Consider the following 12,603-nt stretch of genomic DNA (forward strand, 5'->3'; position numbering starts at 1 on the left):
AAAAGGAAGGCCTCAAGGAGAAAGAAAGGTAACAACGTAAAAATATCCTGCAGCGGAAAATACAGCAAAACCAATGCTGCAAGACCCCTGGAGCTGAATGGAACTTTAAACATCCCTCCAGAAAAAAAACAAAAAAATTAAATTAATTAAAAAAAAATTATATTTATATATATATATATATATATATATATATATATATATATATATATATATATATATATATATATATATATATATATATATATATATATATATATATAATTTTTTTTTTTTTAAAAAAAAAGAAAAAAAAAATCTATTTTGGCAAAAATGGTTTACATACACGTCGATAACACAAAAAAAAAGAAAAATCACAAGTTCATCTGAAAACAGGAGAAGAACGAAGGTGACATTCAGAGTTGTATTTTTTTTTTCTTTTTTTTGTAAGTTTTTATCTGTGCAGAACAGTTTGTGTTTCAACAAGAGCAAACGTTATATATTAAATTGTTAAAATGTGAAATCTGTGCAGTGACATAAAAAGAAAACAAAAAAAAAACAGAAGTACGGTCGGTCGGGAAAAAGTGTGACTCCTAAGAGAAGAGAGGGGGGGAAATAGAAAATAATAAGAAAAAAAAAATCCTTCCACCAACAGCAAGAACGACCGACATTTCCCCTCCCCCCAGTGACACTTTTTGCTGCTGAGTTCTCCCAATTGACCTCTCTGGTGTTTCTGAAGCCATGGTGTGTCACCCCCCTAATTAAATCACAAGACTGAAGAGAAAAAAGAAAAAAGCCGTGCAGAGAGCAATGCGGAGTGTGAACACGTCTAGATGCGTTTGCCGTTATAGGGATATTGTATTTGTCACTTTTTTTTTTTAAAGGGAATGTTAGTAAACGATTCATCCAGGAATAAAAAATAAGCCTGACACGTCTGAGAAAAGTGGAGCATGACACAAGGACTCCAGCATTGAACATGACGCAGTATTTGTTTTACCTGGTGCTCCCCTTTAGGTGGAGACGTAAGCTGGCCACAGCATTAAAGTCTGTTGCGACCATCAATCCTTGCACACGAGGCGCAGCCCATGGTCACCACGTACCTCATTAATACGCATAAGTTCTCCGGGATGGAGTATGGGGGGGTCCTAAGCTCCGGGACTGCATTTTCAGTACTACATGCACTAGTTGGCTGGCTCTTACTCGCCATCTATGTTACATCCTGTAGAAGCCTAACAAAGAAATGGAAAGGCTTAGAAGTCTGCATAAGGCACTAGGGGAAAATTGGAAAATGCAGTCAGGCAGCTTAGGAACACTAGGAGGAAGAGATGCCATCAGAGAAGCACAGGAACACGTGCGCCCCATCTTATAGGGTCATTATGTGACTATGCCGACAGTGCCGTCCTCACCTCCATGTAGTAGCGACTACTGGGTACCTGTAACCTCAGCTCCCGAGCCTTTACCAGTCATCTCCAGCTAACCCATGACAATATGGGAGGGAAATAGTGTCCTGGAAATACTGCACAGTGTGACTTTGTGACGCAAAAAATGTCAATTTATTATTTATATTAATACTTGACCCAAAGGGGGACAAAAAAAAAAACAAAAAAAAAAGGAATGCAGTGAAAACGGAGTAACAAATCCTGCCAGATAAAATGCGTACCGTACAAAAACCAAGGACTGGGGAAGGGAGAGCTAGCAATCTGACTTTAATAAATACTTTCAAGTTTAAAAGCGTTGTAAAACTAGTACGCCAACCCCTGCAGGATGAGCAGAGCCGTCACTGCGCTCAACGGGATGCAGGACCCCCACCGAGTGGCACAAAGTCACGGCCCTAAGACAGTCACAGGGCAACATTATATAAAAACACTGGTTTCCTCTTATCGGATGGTTTATGTTTCTTGGAGGGGAGGTCTGCTAAAATGCTGACTTCATAAAAGCTGGAAAAAAAAGTGGAGAAAAAAAAAAAAAAAGTGCCAACGTATCAGGTGATAATTTTAGTATTTAACAAAGCAATTAAAGGGAGCCCATCATTTCATAAAAGGGACATGTCAGAAGTCTGGATCAGAGAGGGTCTTGGCGATGAAACGCAGAAGCCAAGTGTCAGAAGAGTTTAGAGGAGCACTGTGCCCCTTCGGTGTGGTGAGAGGTAAGCCCATACATCCACCAGCCCGATACCCAGCTGAGCGCTTCTGACGCTTTGTGTCCGATCGTGGGGGTCTCAGCACTTGGTTCCTACAGATTCAAACTTCTGACATGGGAAAAGATTTCAGAAATGATAGGTCCCGTTTGAAACAAAATCAGTATTAAGGTGGATGTGGTGGGAGAGGAATTGTGGGGATCTTGACTCATGAAATTGAGAAAGTCACAAAGCTAAGCATAAGCAAACCTAACGAGCCCGCAGGGACGGTGGAGCAGCAGGGTGCTGGGGGTCTGCAGGGGGTTATTCTGAGACCCGTCGTTCTGGAGCAGGGCAGTATACTTTTTTATAAAAGGCACGTTTATAGATGGTCTTATAATGGGATCTCAGCAGCAAAATGATCGCACAGATTAGATTTCTACCCCGGCCTCTGGTGCTGAATTCTTCCATTTGTAAATTGTTTCCTAATATTAAAAAAAAAAAAAAAAAAAAAAAAAAATGCCCAAGACGACAGCAGCAGTGTGTGTCCATGGCGGCGCTTTGTCCCTTGTTGTACGGCTGACAGGAGGCTTGTGTCTGTGTCTTGAACAGAGAAGGCACTGAGGTAACAAGGTGCCTACTTTCCGGGATCCCGGAGGTCCATACTAGAACCAAATAACGCCACCAGCTGCTCCTCGTAATGTGTGATGTTCCTCTTCATAATGTCCATGCAGGGGCCCAGCAACCGCTCAAAGGCTTGTACATCCATTACTGAGAAAGAGGGAAAAGACAGATTACAATAAACTTGTATTCTGAATTCAATATACACTGCTCAAAAAAATAAAGGGAACACTCAAATAACACATCCTAGATCTGAATGAATGAAATAGTCTCATTGAATACTTTGTTCTGTACAAAGTTGAATGTGCTGACAACAAAATCACACAAAACTCATCAATGGAAATCACATTTATTAACCAATGGAGGCCTGGATTTGGAGTCACCCCCAAGTGGAAAAACACACTACAGGCTGATCCAACTTTGATGTAATGTCCTTAAAACAAGTCAAATTGAGTCTCCGTATTGTGTGCGGCCTCCACGTGCCTGTATGACCTCCCTACAACGCCTGGGCATGCTCCTGATGAGGCGGAGTATTGTGTGTGGCCTCCACGTGCCTGTATGACCTCCCTACAACGCCTGGGCATGCTCCTGATGAGGTTGCGGATGGTCTCCTGTGGGATCTCCTCCAGGATGGCACATCAATGCGAGCTGTGGCAAGAAGGTTTGCTGTGTCTGTCAGCGTAGTGTCCAGAGGCTGGAGGCGCTACCAGGAGACAGGCCAGTACACCAGGAGACAGGCCAGTACACCAGGAGACAGGCCAGTACACCAGGAGACAGGCCAGTACACCAGGAGACAGGCCAGTACACCAGGAGACAGGCCAGTACACCAGGAGACAGGCCAGTACACCAGGAGACAGGCCAGTACACCAGGAGACAGGCCAGTACACCAGGAGACAGGCCAGTACACCAGGAGACAGGCCAGTACACCAGGAGACAGGCCAGTACACCAGGAGACAGGCCAGTACACCAGGAGACAGGCCAGTACACCAGGAGACAGGCCAGTACACCAGGAGACAGGCCAGTACACCAGGAGACAGGCCAGTACACCAGGAGACAGGCCAGTACACCAGGAGACAGGCCAGTACACCAGGAGACAGGCCAGTACACCAGGAGACAGGCCAGTACACCAGGAGACAGGCCAGTACACCAGGAGACAGGCCAGTACACCAGGAGACATGGAGGGGGCCGTAGAGGGGCAACAACCCAGCAGCAGGACCGCTACCTCCGCCTTTGTGCAAGGAGGAACAGGAGGAGCATTGCCAGAGCCCTGCAAAATGACCTCCAGCAGGCCACAAATGTGCATGTGTCTGCACAAACGGTTAGAAACCGACTCCATGAGGGTGGTATGAGAGCCTGAAGTCCACAGATGGGGGTTGTGCTCACAGCCCAACACCTTGCAGGATGCTTGGCATTTGCCACAGAACACCAGGATTGGCAAAGTCGCCACTGGCACCCTGTGCACTTCACAGGTGAAAGCAGGTTCACACTGAGCACATGTGACAGATGTGACAGAGTCTGGAGACGCCGTGGAGAGCGATCTGCTGACTGCAACATCCTTCACCATGACCGGTTTGGCAGTGGGTCAGTAATGGTGTGGGGTGGCATTTCTTTGGAGGGCCGCACAGCCCTCCATGTGCTCGCCAGAGGTAGCCTGACTACCATTAGGTACCGAGATGAGATCCTCAGACCCCTTGTGAGACCATATGCTGGTGCGGTTGGCCCTGGGTTCCTCCTAATGCAGGACAATGCCAGACCTCATGTGGCTGGAGTGTGTCAGCAGTTCCTGCAAGATGAAGGCATTGAAGCTATGGACTGGCCCTCCCGTTCCCCAGACCTGAATCCGATTGAGCACATCTGGGACATCATGTCTCGCTCCATCCACCAACGTCACGTTGCACCACAGACTGTCCAGGAGTTGGCGGATGCTTTAGTCCAGGTCTGGGAGGAGATCCCACAGGAGACCATCCGTAACCTCATCAGGAGCATGCCCAGGCATTGTAGGGAGGTCATACAGGCACGTGGAGGCCACACACAATACTGAGCCTCATCAGGAGCATGCCCAGGCGTTGTAGGGAGGTCATACAGGCACGTGGAGGCCACACACAATACTCAGCCTCATCAGGAGCATGCCCAGGCATTGTAGGGAGGTCATACAGGCACGTGGAGGCCACACACAATACTCAGCCTCATCAGGAGCATGCCCAGGCGTTGTAGGGAGGTCATACAGGCACGTGGAGGCCACACACAATACTGAGCCTCATCAGGAGCATGCCCAGGCATTGTAGGGAGGTCATACAGGCACGTGGAGGCCACACACAATACTGAGCCTCATCAGGAGCATGCCCAGGCATTGTAGGGAGGTCATACAGGCACGTGGAGGCCACACACAATACTCAGCCTCATCAGGAGCATGCCCAGGCGTTGTAGGGAGGTCATACAGGCACGTGGAGGCCACACACAATACTCAGCCTCATTTTGACTTGTTTTAAGGACTTTACATCAAAGTTGGATCAGCCTGTAGTGTTTTACCACTTTAATTTTGGGGGTGACTCCAAATCCAGGCTTCCATTGGTTAATAAATTTGGTTTCCATTGATGATTTTTGTGTGATTTTGTTGTCAGCACATTCAACTTTGTACAGAACAAAGTATTCAATGAGAATATTTCATTCATTCAGATCTAGGATGTGTTACTTGAGTGTTCCCTTTATTTTTTTTTAGCAGTGTACTATTCTCTGGTATCAGCCATTGGAACCCCAAGAGTGACTTTTTTTAAACTTTGTTTTCTGAAAACACACACACACATTATACTGAACAAACCTCAACCCGCCATTAAGTCTCATTTGTTATGGTAATATTGGTATTGCAGCATATACACTCACGACATTCCCACCCCATTACGCCATACTGTGCCTCCATGTGCAGCGCTTACGGCTCCGAAAACGATAGGAAGGAAAAAGTCCTGAATACCCTATATAAGCCCCTAACTGTACCCACCCACCCAGTGATAGGGTTAGCTCTCCACACCATCCCATTCCTGGTGTCTATACATAACCCCTCCTCTAGATTCAGCAGTTTATCTTTATCTATTGACAACCCCTCGGACGGCCGGTCATCTCTCATCCATCCAGTGATGTCCTAGCCATATAAAGCATTCCAGTTACGGAAATCTTTCCAGATTCATTAGTTTCCAAATCCTCCAAGTATCCAAACATACATAGACAAGGTAGTCCACTCGGACCCATCTGGCTTCATGCCAAATAAATCCACTGCTGTCAATTTAATGAGGCTGTACTTAAACATGCAAATTCCAGCTGATAATGCAGATAAGAGAGTGGTGGTCTCTCTAGGTGCACATAAAGCCTTTGACAGTGTGGAATGGGACGGACCTGTGGTCGGTGCCGAGTCGCTTTGGGTTCGGGCCAGTGTTTACCTCATGGGTAAAACTGCTGTACTCCTCTCCAACAGCCAGAATTAAAGTGAACTGTCGGAAAGCTTCCCTCTGTTTAGAGGTACGAGACAGGGGTGTCTGTGGTCCCCGCTGCTATTTGCCCTAGCTGTGGAGCCATTAGCTGCAAAAATAAGAAGATCGCAGGAGGTGAAGGGGTTTGTATATGGGAAAACAGAGAAGATAACTTTATATGCCGACGATATTCTACTATTTTTGGAAAATCCTGGGGAAGCCTTGAGAAACGTAGTGACACTAATTGAGGGATTTGGACAGATATCGGGACTACTCATTAACTGGGATAAGTCGTGTGTTCTGCCCATAGATGGAAAGGGTGACTGTACCGGGGAGGTGGAACTATTCACCAAATTAAAGGTGGTCCAACAATTTAAGTACTTAGGAATTCATATAGCTCTTCCATTGATGACATTTGAGGAGCTTAATATATGTCCTTTATTACAAAGACTGCGCACTAAAATCACAGCGTGGAATAAGTCCCATTTATCGGTGGTGGGCAGTGTCAACCTCCTCAAAATGATTGTGATGCCGCAACTGTTATATGTGCTGCACAATTCCCCCATCTGGATCCCATAGAGCAGGTGCCGCAGGATGAAATCACTATTTGGAGAGTTAGTGTGGGGTAAGAAGAGTCCCAGTCTTACACAGGGAACACTGCAGAGACCAAACGAGGAGGGAGGCCTCGCGCTCCCTAATCCCTGGTTATACTTTCTTTCTGCACAAAGCCAACACCTCAACGGCTGGGGGGAGACTATGGGAAAGGGACAGGTAACTGTCAGCATGGAGCACTTAATTAAGATTTCGCCATTAAGTATGGAACTGGAGGCGAGAATCTTCAAGAAATGGGGATCGCATTACCATACCATAAATCTAATACATAAGATGTGGCAGAAAATCAAGCAGATTAGGGGGGTAACTCACTTCACTAAGTTTTCACCTATCTGGGATAACACCTATTTTCAGGAGTTCAGTAATATGAAGGGGTTTGGTGAGTGTAAAGAAATGGGTATAGGCCTGATCGATCAGTTGGTTTCCAGACGAAAGCTTAAATCATATGAAATGTTGCAGGAAGAATTTCAATTCCCAAGGCTAAACCTCTCTCAATAGACAGGATCAGCACGCATTTCAGACCGAGAGCAGAAGAGGGCCTATAGGAATACAAATAGATCTGAGGTTAGATTTTATACTTAAAACCAGAGGAACAAAAGGGGCAATATCTGAAGTGTATAGAGACCTGCTGCACGCCTTTCTTGGAGGACACCCTATCAAAGCTAGAAGTGGGAGACAGACTTAGGAGAGAAACGACGATAGGTGGGAGTCTATTCTAGAATATATAAGTTATCCAGGAGTGAGCCTGGGAGAATGTCACAGCTGTATGTGATCCACAGGGAGTATAGCACCCCTGATATGTTATGTAAAGCAGGGTTGAAGTCTGACTCCGACTGCCCAAGGTACTCACAGTCTCGGGCAGACACACTGCATATGCTTTGGCATTGTCCTAGATTCTCCTCCTTTTGGATCGTAGTGTTGAACCGTATTGGAATGGTGTATAGGTGTATTGTCCCTAGGGACCCACTGACATGTATATTAGGGTATGTTGAGGAAATAAAAACACAGACAACATGACCAAAATAGCAATTGCGAGAAATTGCCAGAAAATTGATTGCAAAATATTGGATTAGAGAGGAGCCCCCGTCCAGACGCGAATTCATTGCCCAAACGAACTATATAATTCAACTTGGAAAAAGTATTTACACCAAGAGGAATAAGCAGGAATACTTCCATAAATTATGGCAGCCATGGTTGGATAGGATTAATTAGAGTACACCTATATATACTACTGTAGAGTAACACTCTTGGTAAACTGCATGGCAGAGTGGAGAGGGACGAAGGAAAGAAGAAAAGACGAAGAGAAGGAAAGAAGAAAAGACGAAGAGAAGGAAAGAAGAAAAGACGAAGAGAAGGAAAGAAGAAAAGACGAAGAGAAGGAAAGAAGAAAAGACGAAGAGAAGGAAAGAAGAAAAGACGAAGAGAAGGAAAGAAGAAAAGACGAAGAGAAGGAAAGAAGAAAAGACGAAGAGAAGGAAAGAAGAAAAGACGAAGAGAAGGAAAGAAGAAAAGACGAAGAGAAGGAAAGAAGAAAAGGAAAGAAGAAAAGACGAAGAGAAGGCGAAGAGAAGGAAAGAAGAAAAGGAAAGAAGAAAAGGAAAGAAGAAAAGGAAAGAAGAAAAGACGAAGAGAAGGAAAGAAGAAAAGGGGAAGAGAAGGAAAGAAAAGGGGAAGGAAAGAAAAGAAAAGGAGTAAAGTAGGGAAGAAAAGGAAAGGAAAGAAGGGGGGTTAAAATAAAAAAAGAGAAAGAAAGGTCTAAATGGATTGGAGGGGGGTGGGACTTACTGTAATATTGTAAAACAAGTATTGTCATGTAATATCTGTTCCAAGTTTTGTTATGTTTAATAAAAATGTATCTGATACAAAAAAAAAAAAAAAAAGAAGTATCCCAACATACAAAGGTGAGAGCGCTATTACTGGAGTCAACACTATAGATGGTTAGAGATGGGCATTGGCCAGGTCAGTGATCGCTGTACGGGAGCCCCGAGAGCCTCCTCCAAGCTGCCAATATCCCAGAATCCTCTTCTGATCGCAGGCCTGGTGTGACGTGATTGTTGCAGCGTGACACACAACATTGCACCAGGTCGGCTAATTAAAAGAGGAGTCGTGAATGCCGGCAGGTAGGAGGTGGTTCGCAGGGCTCCTGTCCAGCAGACACAGATTACTGACCTCTATTGAAATCAGAATCCTTCTAGTTTCTCGCAGGTCCACACATGCACCAGGTAGGCCGAATGTATGTTACACCGAGGACAAAAGTCCCCTCATAAACCCATGTCATAGAAAAATTGGGACAATTTGTAGACTGTAGGTGGGATAATCTGTGTGTCAGCTAATGAAAGCTGGACCACTCTCCGCACGCCTCCCTCTTACAACATACAGTATTAAGGCCCCGTCACACTTCGCGACGCTGCAACGATCCCGACAACGATAGGACCTGTCAGGGATCGTTGCGGCGTCGCTATGTGGTCGCTGGTGAGCTGTCAAACAGGCAGGCTCACCAACGCTCAGGGGAGCAGCGACATCGTGGAATCTTTCCACGATGTCCTGCTCCCGGTTACCAGCCTGCTGAAGCAGGAGCAGGCTGGTAACCATGATAAACATCGGGTTACTAGGGGCACACAAGCACCTAGTAACCCATTGTTTATCATGGTTACCACTCTGCTACAGTGAGCGGGAGGTTACCGCTCACTTTAGCAGGCTCGTAACCATGATAAACAATGGGTTACTAAGTGCGCGTGTGCCCCTAGTAACCTGATGTTTATCATGGTTACCAGCCTGATCGCTGCTCCCGCTGGTCACACACACAGCGATGTGTGCTGACCAGCGGGAGAGCAACGACCAAAAAATGGTCCAGGACACTTTGCAGCGATCAGCGACCTCACAGCAGGGGCCTGATCGCTGCAAAGTGTCACACATAGCGACATCGCTGGTGAGGTCGCTGTTGCGTCACCAAAACCTTGACACAGCAGCGATCTCGCTATGTGAGACGGGGGCTTTACATTGCAATAGCTCCAAAGGAATTATCCATATGCGCAATATAATACATTATTCTGTCCAGCGGTCGGCTGCCTCACATCTTCAACCACTCATCATATCAGATCAATGAGGGTCCAACACCCCAAGCCCCCCTTATCAGCTGTAAGCCATGTACAGACCACGACCGCTCCATCACACCATATAAAAAAGCAGCTGATCTGCAGCACCGACTGCGGCTACTAATGTGCTGCTCCACACCGTGCACAGTGTATGTCCCTGGGGGTGCCGAACATCCACCCATCTGATATCGATGAGCAATCATAAGCTTAGATCATCAATATCAAACCACTTGAAGCAGAAGTGTGCACATGTTCTTACCTAAACACTTGACGTTATCTATGGCGTATGCAGAGGCAGCGCGGGGCTTGTTGGTAACAAGAGCAAGTTCTCCGAAATACTGGCCTCTCTTACAGCGAGTCAGCTCCACCTCTTGGTTACTTTCTTGGCCAGACTTTGTCTAAAAGAGGAGAACAGCACATTACAAGCGACGTCACGGCACCGTCTGGGGAACAAGAAAAGCTTTCATCTGACATCAGTTTCTGGCCAAGATAACTGTGACGAGGGAAGGAGATAAAACAATGAGAAAACTCCTAGGAGCAGACAACATCTATATTTTGTTAGTCTAGTTTTCATTCCTCTACACAAGTTCCCAGAGGAATAAAAGTGATTTTATAGAGTGCATAAAGTTTGATTATCCACATCTGACAGGACTAATGGGCAGCAGATTAGCATCATTCCTGTGTCTCTTTAGGTATAAGCAATGTCTGAAGCTCTGACACAGAAGAGAACGATGCCAAACAATCCTATTAATGAGAGACCTTAATTGCACCATAAGAGCGTGTTGTATGTAGAAGAGTTTGACTCCTTGCATTGTTCGCTCTCTGGGGAAGAGATGATCTATAACCCTTCTCCCGCTCACCTTGCTTTTCATCATTATTTTTACTTCTCCCGATTCTACGATGTATAAGCAGTCCGCCTTGTCACCCTGCAGAATAAAACACAATCTTAGGATGATCGCACATGACCTTCATTCTCCCCAGGCTCAGAGTGCAAAGATGGGCAGTTCTCACCTGTGCAATAATGCGGTCTCCATCTTTATAAATCTTCTCACCTATTACATCTACAATTTTCATTCGCTCAGAAACCTGTGGTAAAAAAAAAAAAGAAAAAAAAAAATCCATGTAGACAATGCAGGAAATGATTCAGTGCTATATAGAAGACAGGAGACCAGGTCTCACCTCTAATGACTTTAGAACGGGCACAGATTCTACAAAGATCTCGTACATCTTCCTTTTTTTGGCATTGTTTTTCAGAATTATTCTTCTGAAAGTGACACGATCCTGTATATTAAAAACACACAATAATAAATAAATACACACACACACACACACACACACACACACACGAGAACAAACTAATTTACAACCTCTATATTCATATGTAGATTTTGAAGATCTAGACAATTATGATTTATGGTGATCTGTATTTATTACTGTACTTACAGGGCTGTTCTCGCCTAAAGCATTTATATAAGGTAAGGAACGTGCTAAAATAAAAGAAAACACAATATCCAGGAAGCATCACAGCATGCAGCCTTTCGTGCTGTTATTAGGGTAGTTTCATTAGTCGTCCACCAGGTGGCTCTGTTTCCTCACACATGGCACCAGCAATGCCCTACATGTGATAGTACAATGTGCAGGGAATCCGGAGTCCTGTCAGGTTACTGCACTGTGTTCAAACATTGTAGCCCACGTGCTTATAGACCATTTCCAGATGTGGAATATCAGAGTTTTGCTCCTCCATCCCATTAATAATGATTCTGCACACTGGCACCTTATTATTAAGTGGCTGCGCTGCTGCGAGGGGCTGGAACTTGCCACAACTGCGGCTTTCAAGTAACTTCACCTTTGACAACACAATTTTCAATTATGTGAACATGGTAGCAGACTGGGGTACGCTGATACTCCAGCTGTTAATAAGCAGGACTGTAATACACATTAAGCAGGGACCTTATCTATGAAGACCACATGCCCTAATAGAGTAAGTGGAAACTACCAACGTTAACAGATCCCCGATGAGGTCTAAATTCCTGAAAGACCAGGACATCACCCTCCAGCCCGTCCTGCACAAATCTGTCCCATTTGTGGTCACTTGCCATTAACAAAAGGCTCTCCTCCACAATGGCAGAACCTGAACCACTTGATTAATTCTGATTCCACAGAAATGGTAAGAAAACAATGGATCTACTGTTCACATGCAAAGCACAAAGAGCCCCTCTGGTAGCAGAGCGCGGGAGCATGTGAGGCCGTGGGCACAATACCAGCGAGGATGCAGCAAGATGGTCACTTCTGGCACAACGTAATGGGCAGTAGCAATATTGAATGTATAAGGTTAACCCATAACTGGAAAACGAGCAAAGGCCCTTAACCTCCCGGCTGTGCAGGTATACGGGCAGCCATGGAGACCAGGAAAGAGATCCCTCGGGGTCAGCACTCTGCAGAGCCACATCTGGGACCCCAAATGTTGGACCCCCAGCGATCAGAATGTTACCCAGTCCTATAGTTTGGGGATAACGTTAAAGGATCACTCTAGCAGATATTTTTTTTGACACCCTTGTTAGCAATCAGTAATTGTGCACAGCACATGCATTACAATGCTAGCTGGTTGCAGTCTTCTGCAGTTTCCAGCGATGCTCTGGTTCCCTCCTATATCATGTAATCGTAGTTATGGCCAGCCGGCACTCAGTGTTTATGTGGACCAGAAGTCACTTTCTCAATGCAA

The 12,603-nt window shown here is 45.4% G+C and overlaps 1 protein-coding gene across 1 annotated transcript in view; it reads right to left on the reverse strand.

Moving 5' to 3' along the window:
* Nucleotides 1-386: 386 nt before the first annotated feature.
* PRKAR2A (protein kinase cAMP-dependent type II regulatory subunit alpha) overlaps nucleotides 387-12,603 on the reverse strand; it is a 30,999-nt gene continuing 18,782 nt past the window's right edge. Inside the window, exons 7-11 of the mRNA XM_073644908.1 lie at nucleotides 11,061-11,162; nucleotides 10,893-10,967; nucleotides 10,742-10,807; nucleotides 10,141-10,279; nucleotides 387-2,863 (exon numbers count right to left, since the gene is read on the reverse strand). Coding sequence (XP_073501009.1) covers nucleotides 2,730-2,863; nucleotides 10,141-10,279; nucleotides 10,742-10,807; nucleotides 10,893-10,967; nucleotides 11,061-11,162 — 516 coding nt within the window. The 3' untranslated portion in view covers nucleotides 387-2,729. The remainder of the gene's footprint in view (nucleotides 2,864-10,140; nucleotides 10,280-10,741; nucleotides 10,808-10,892; nucleotides 10,968-11,060; nucleotides 11,163-12,603) is intronic.

This window comes from Phyllobates terribilis, unplaced genomic scaffold (genome assembly GCF_046119375.1).
Source record: "Phyllobates terribilis strain yellow unplaced genomic scaffold, ASM4611937v1 Scaffold_8__6_contigs__length_399053987, whole genome shotgun sequence".
In the NCBI taxonomy this organism is placed as follows: Eukaryota; Metazoa; Chordata; class Amphibia; order Anura; family Dendrobatidae; genus Phyllobates; species Phyllobates terribilis.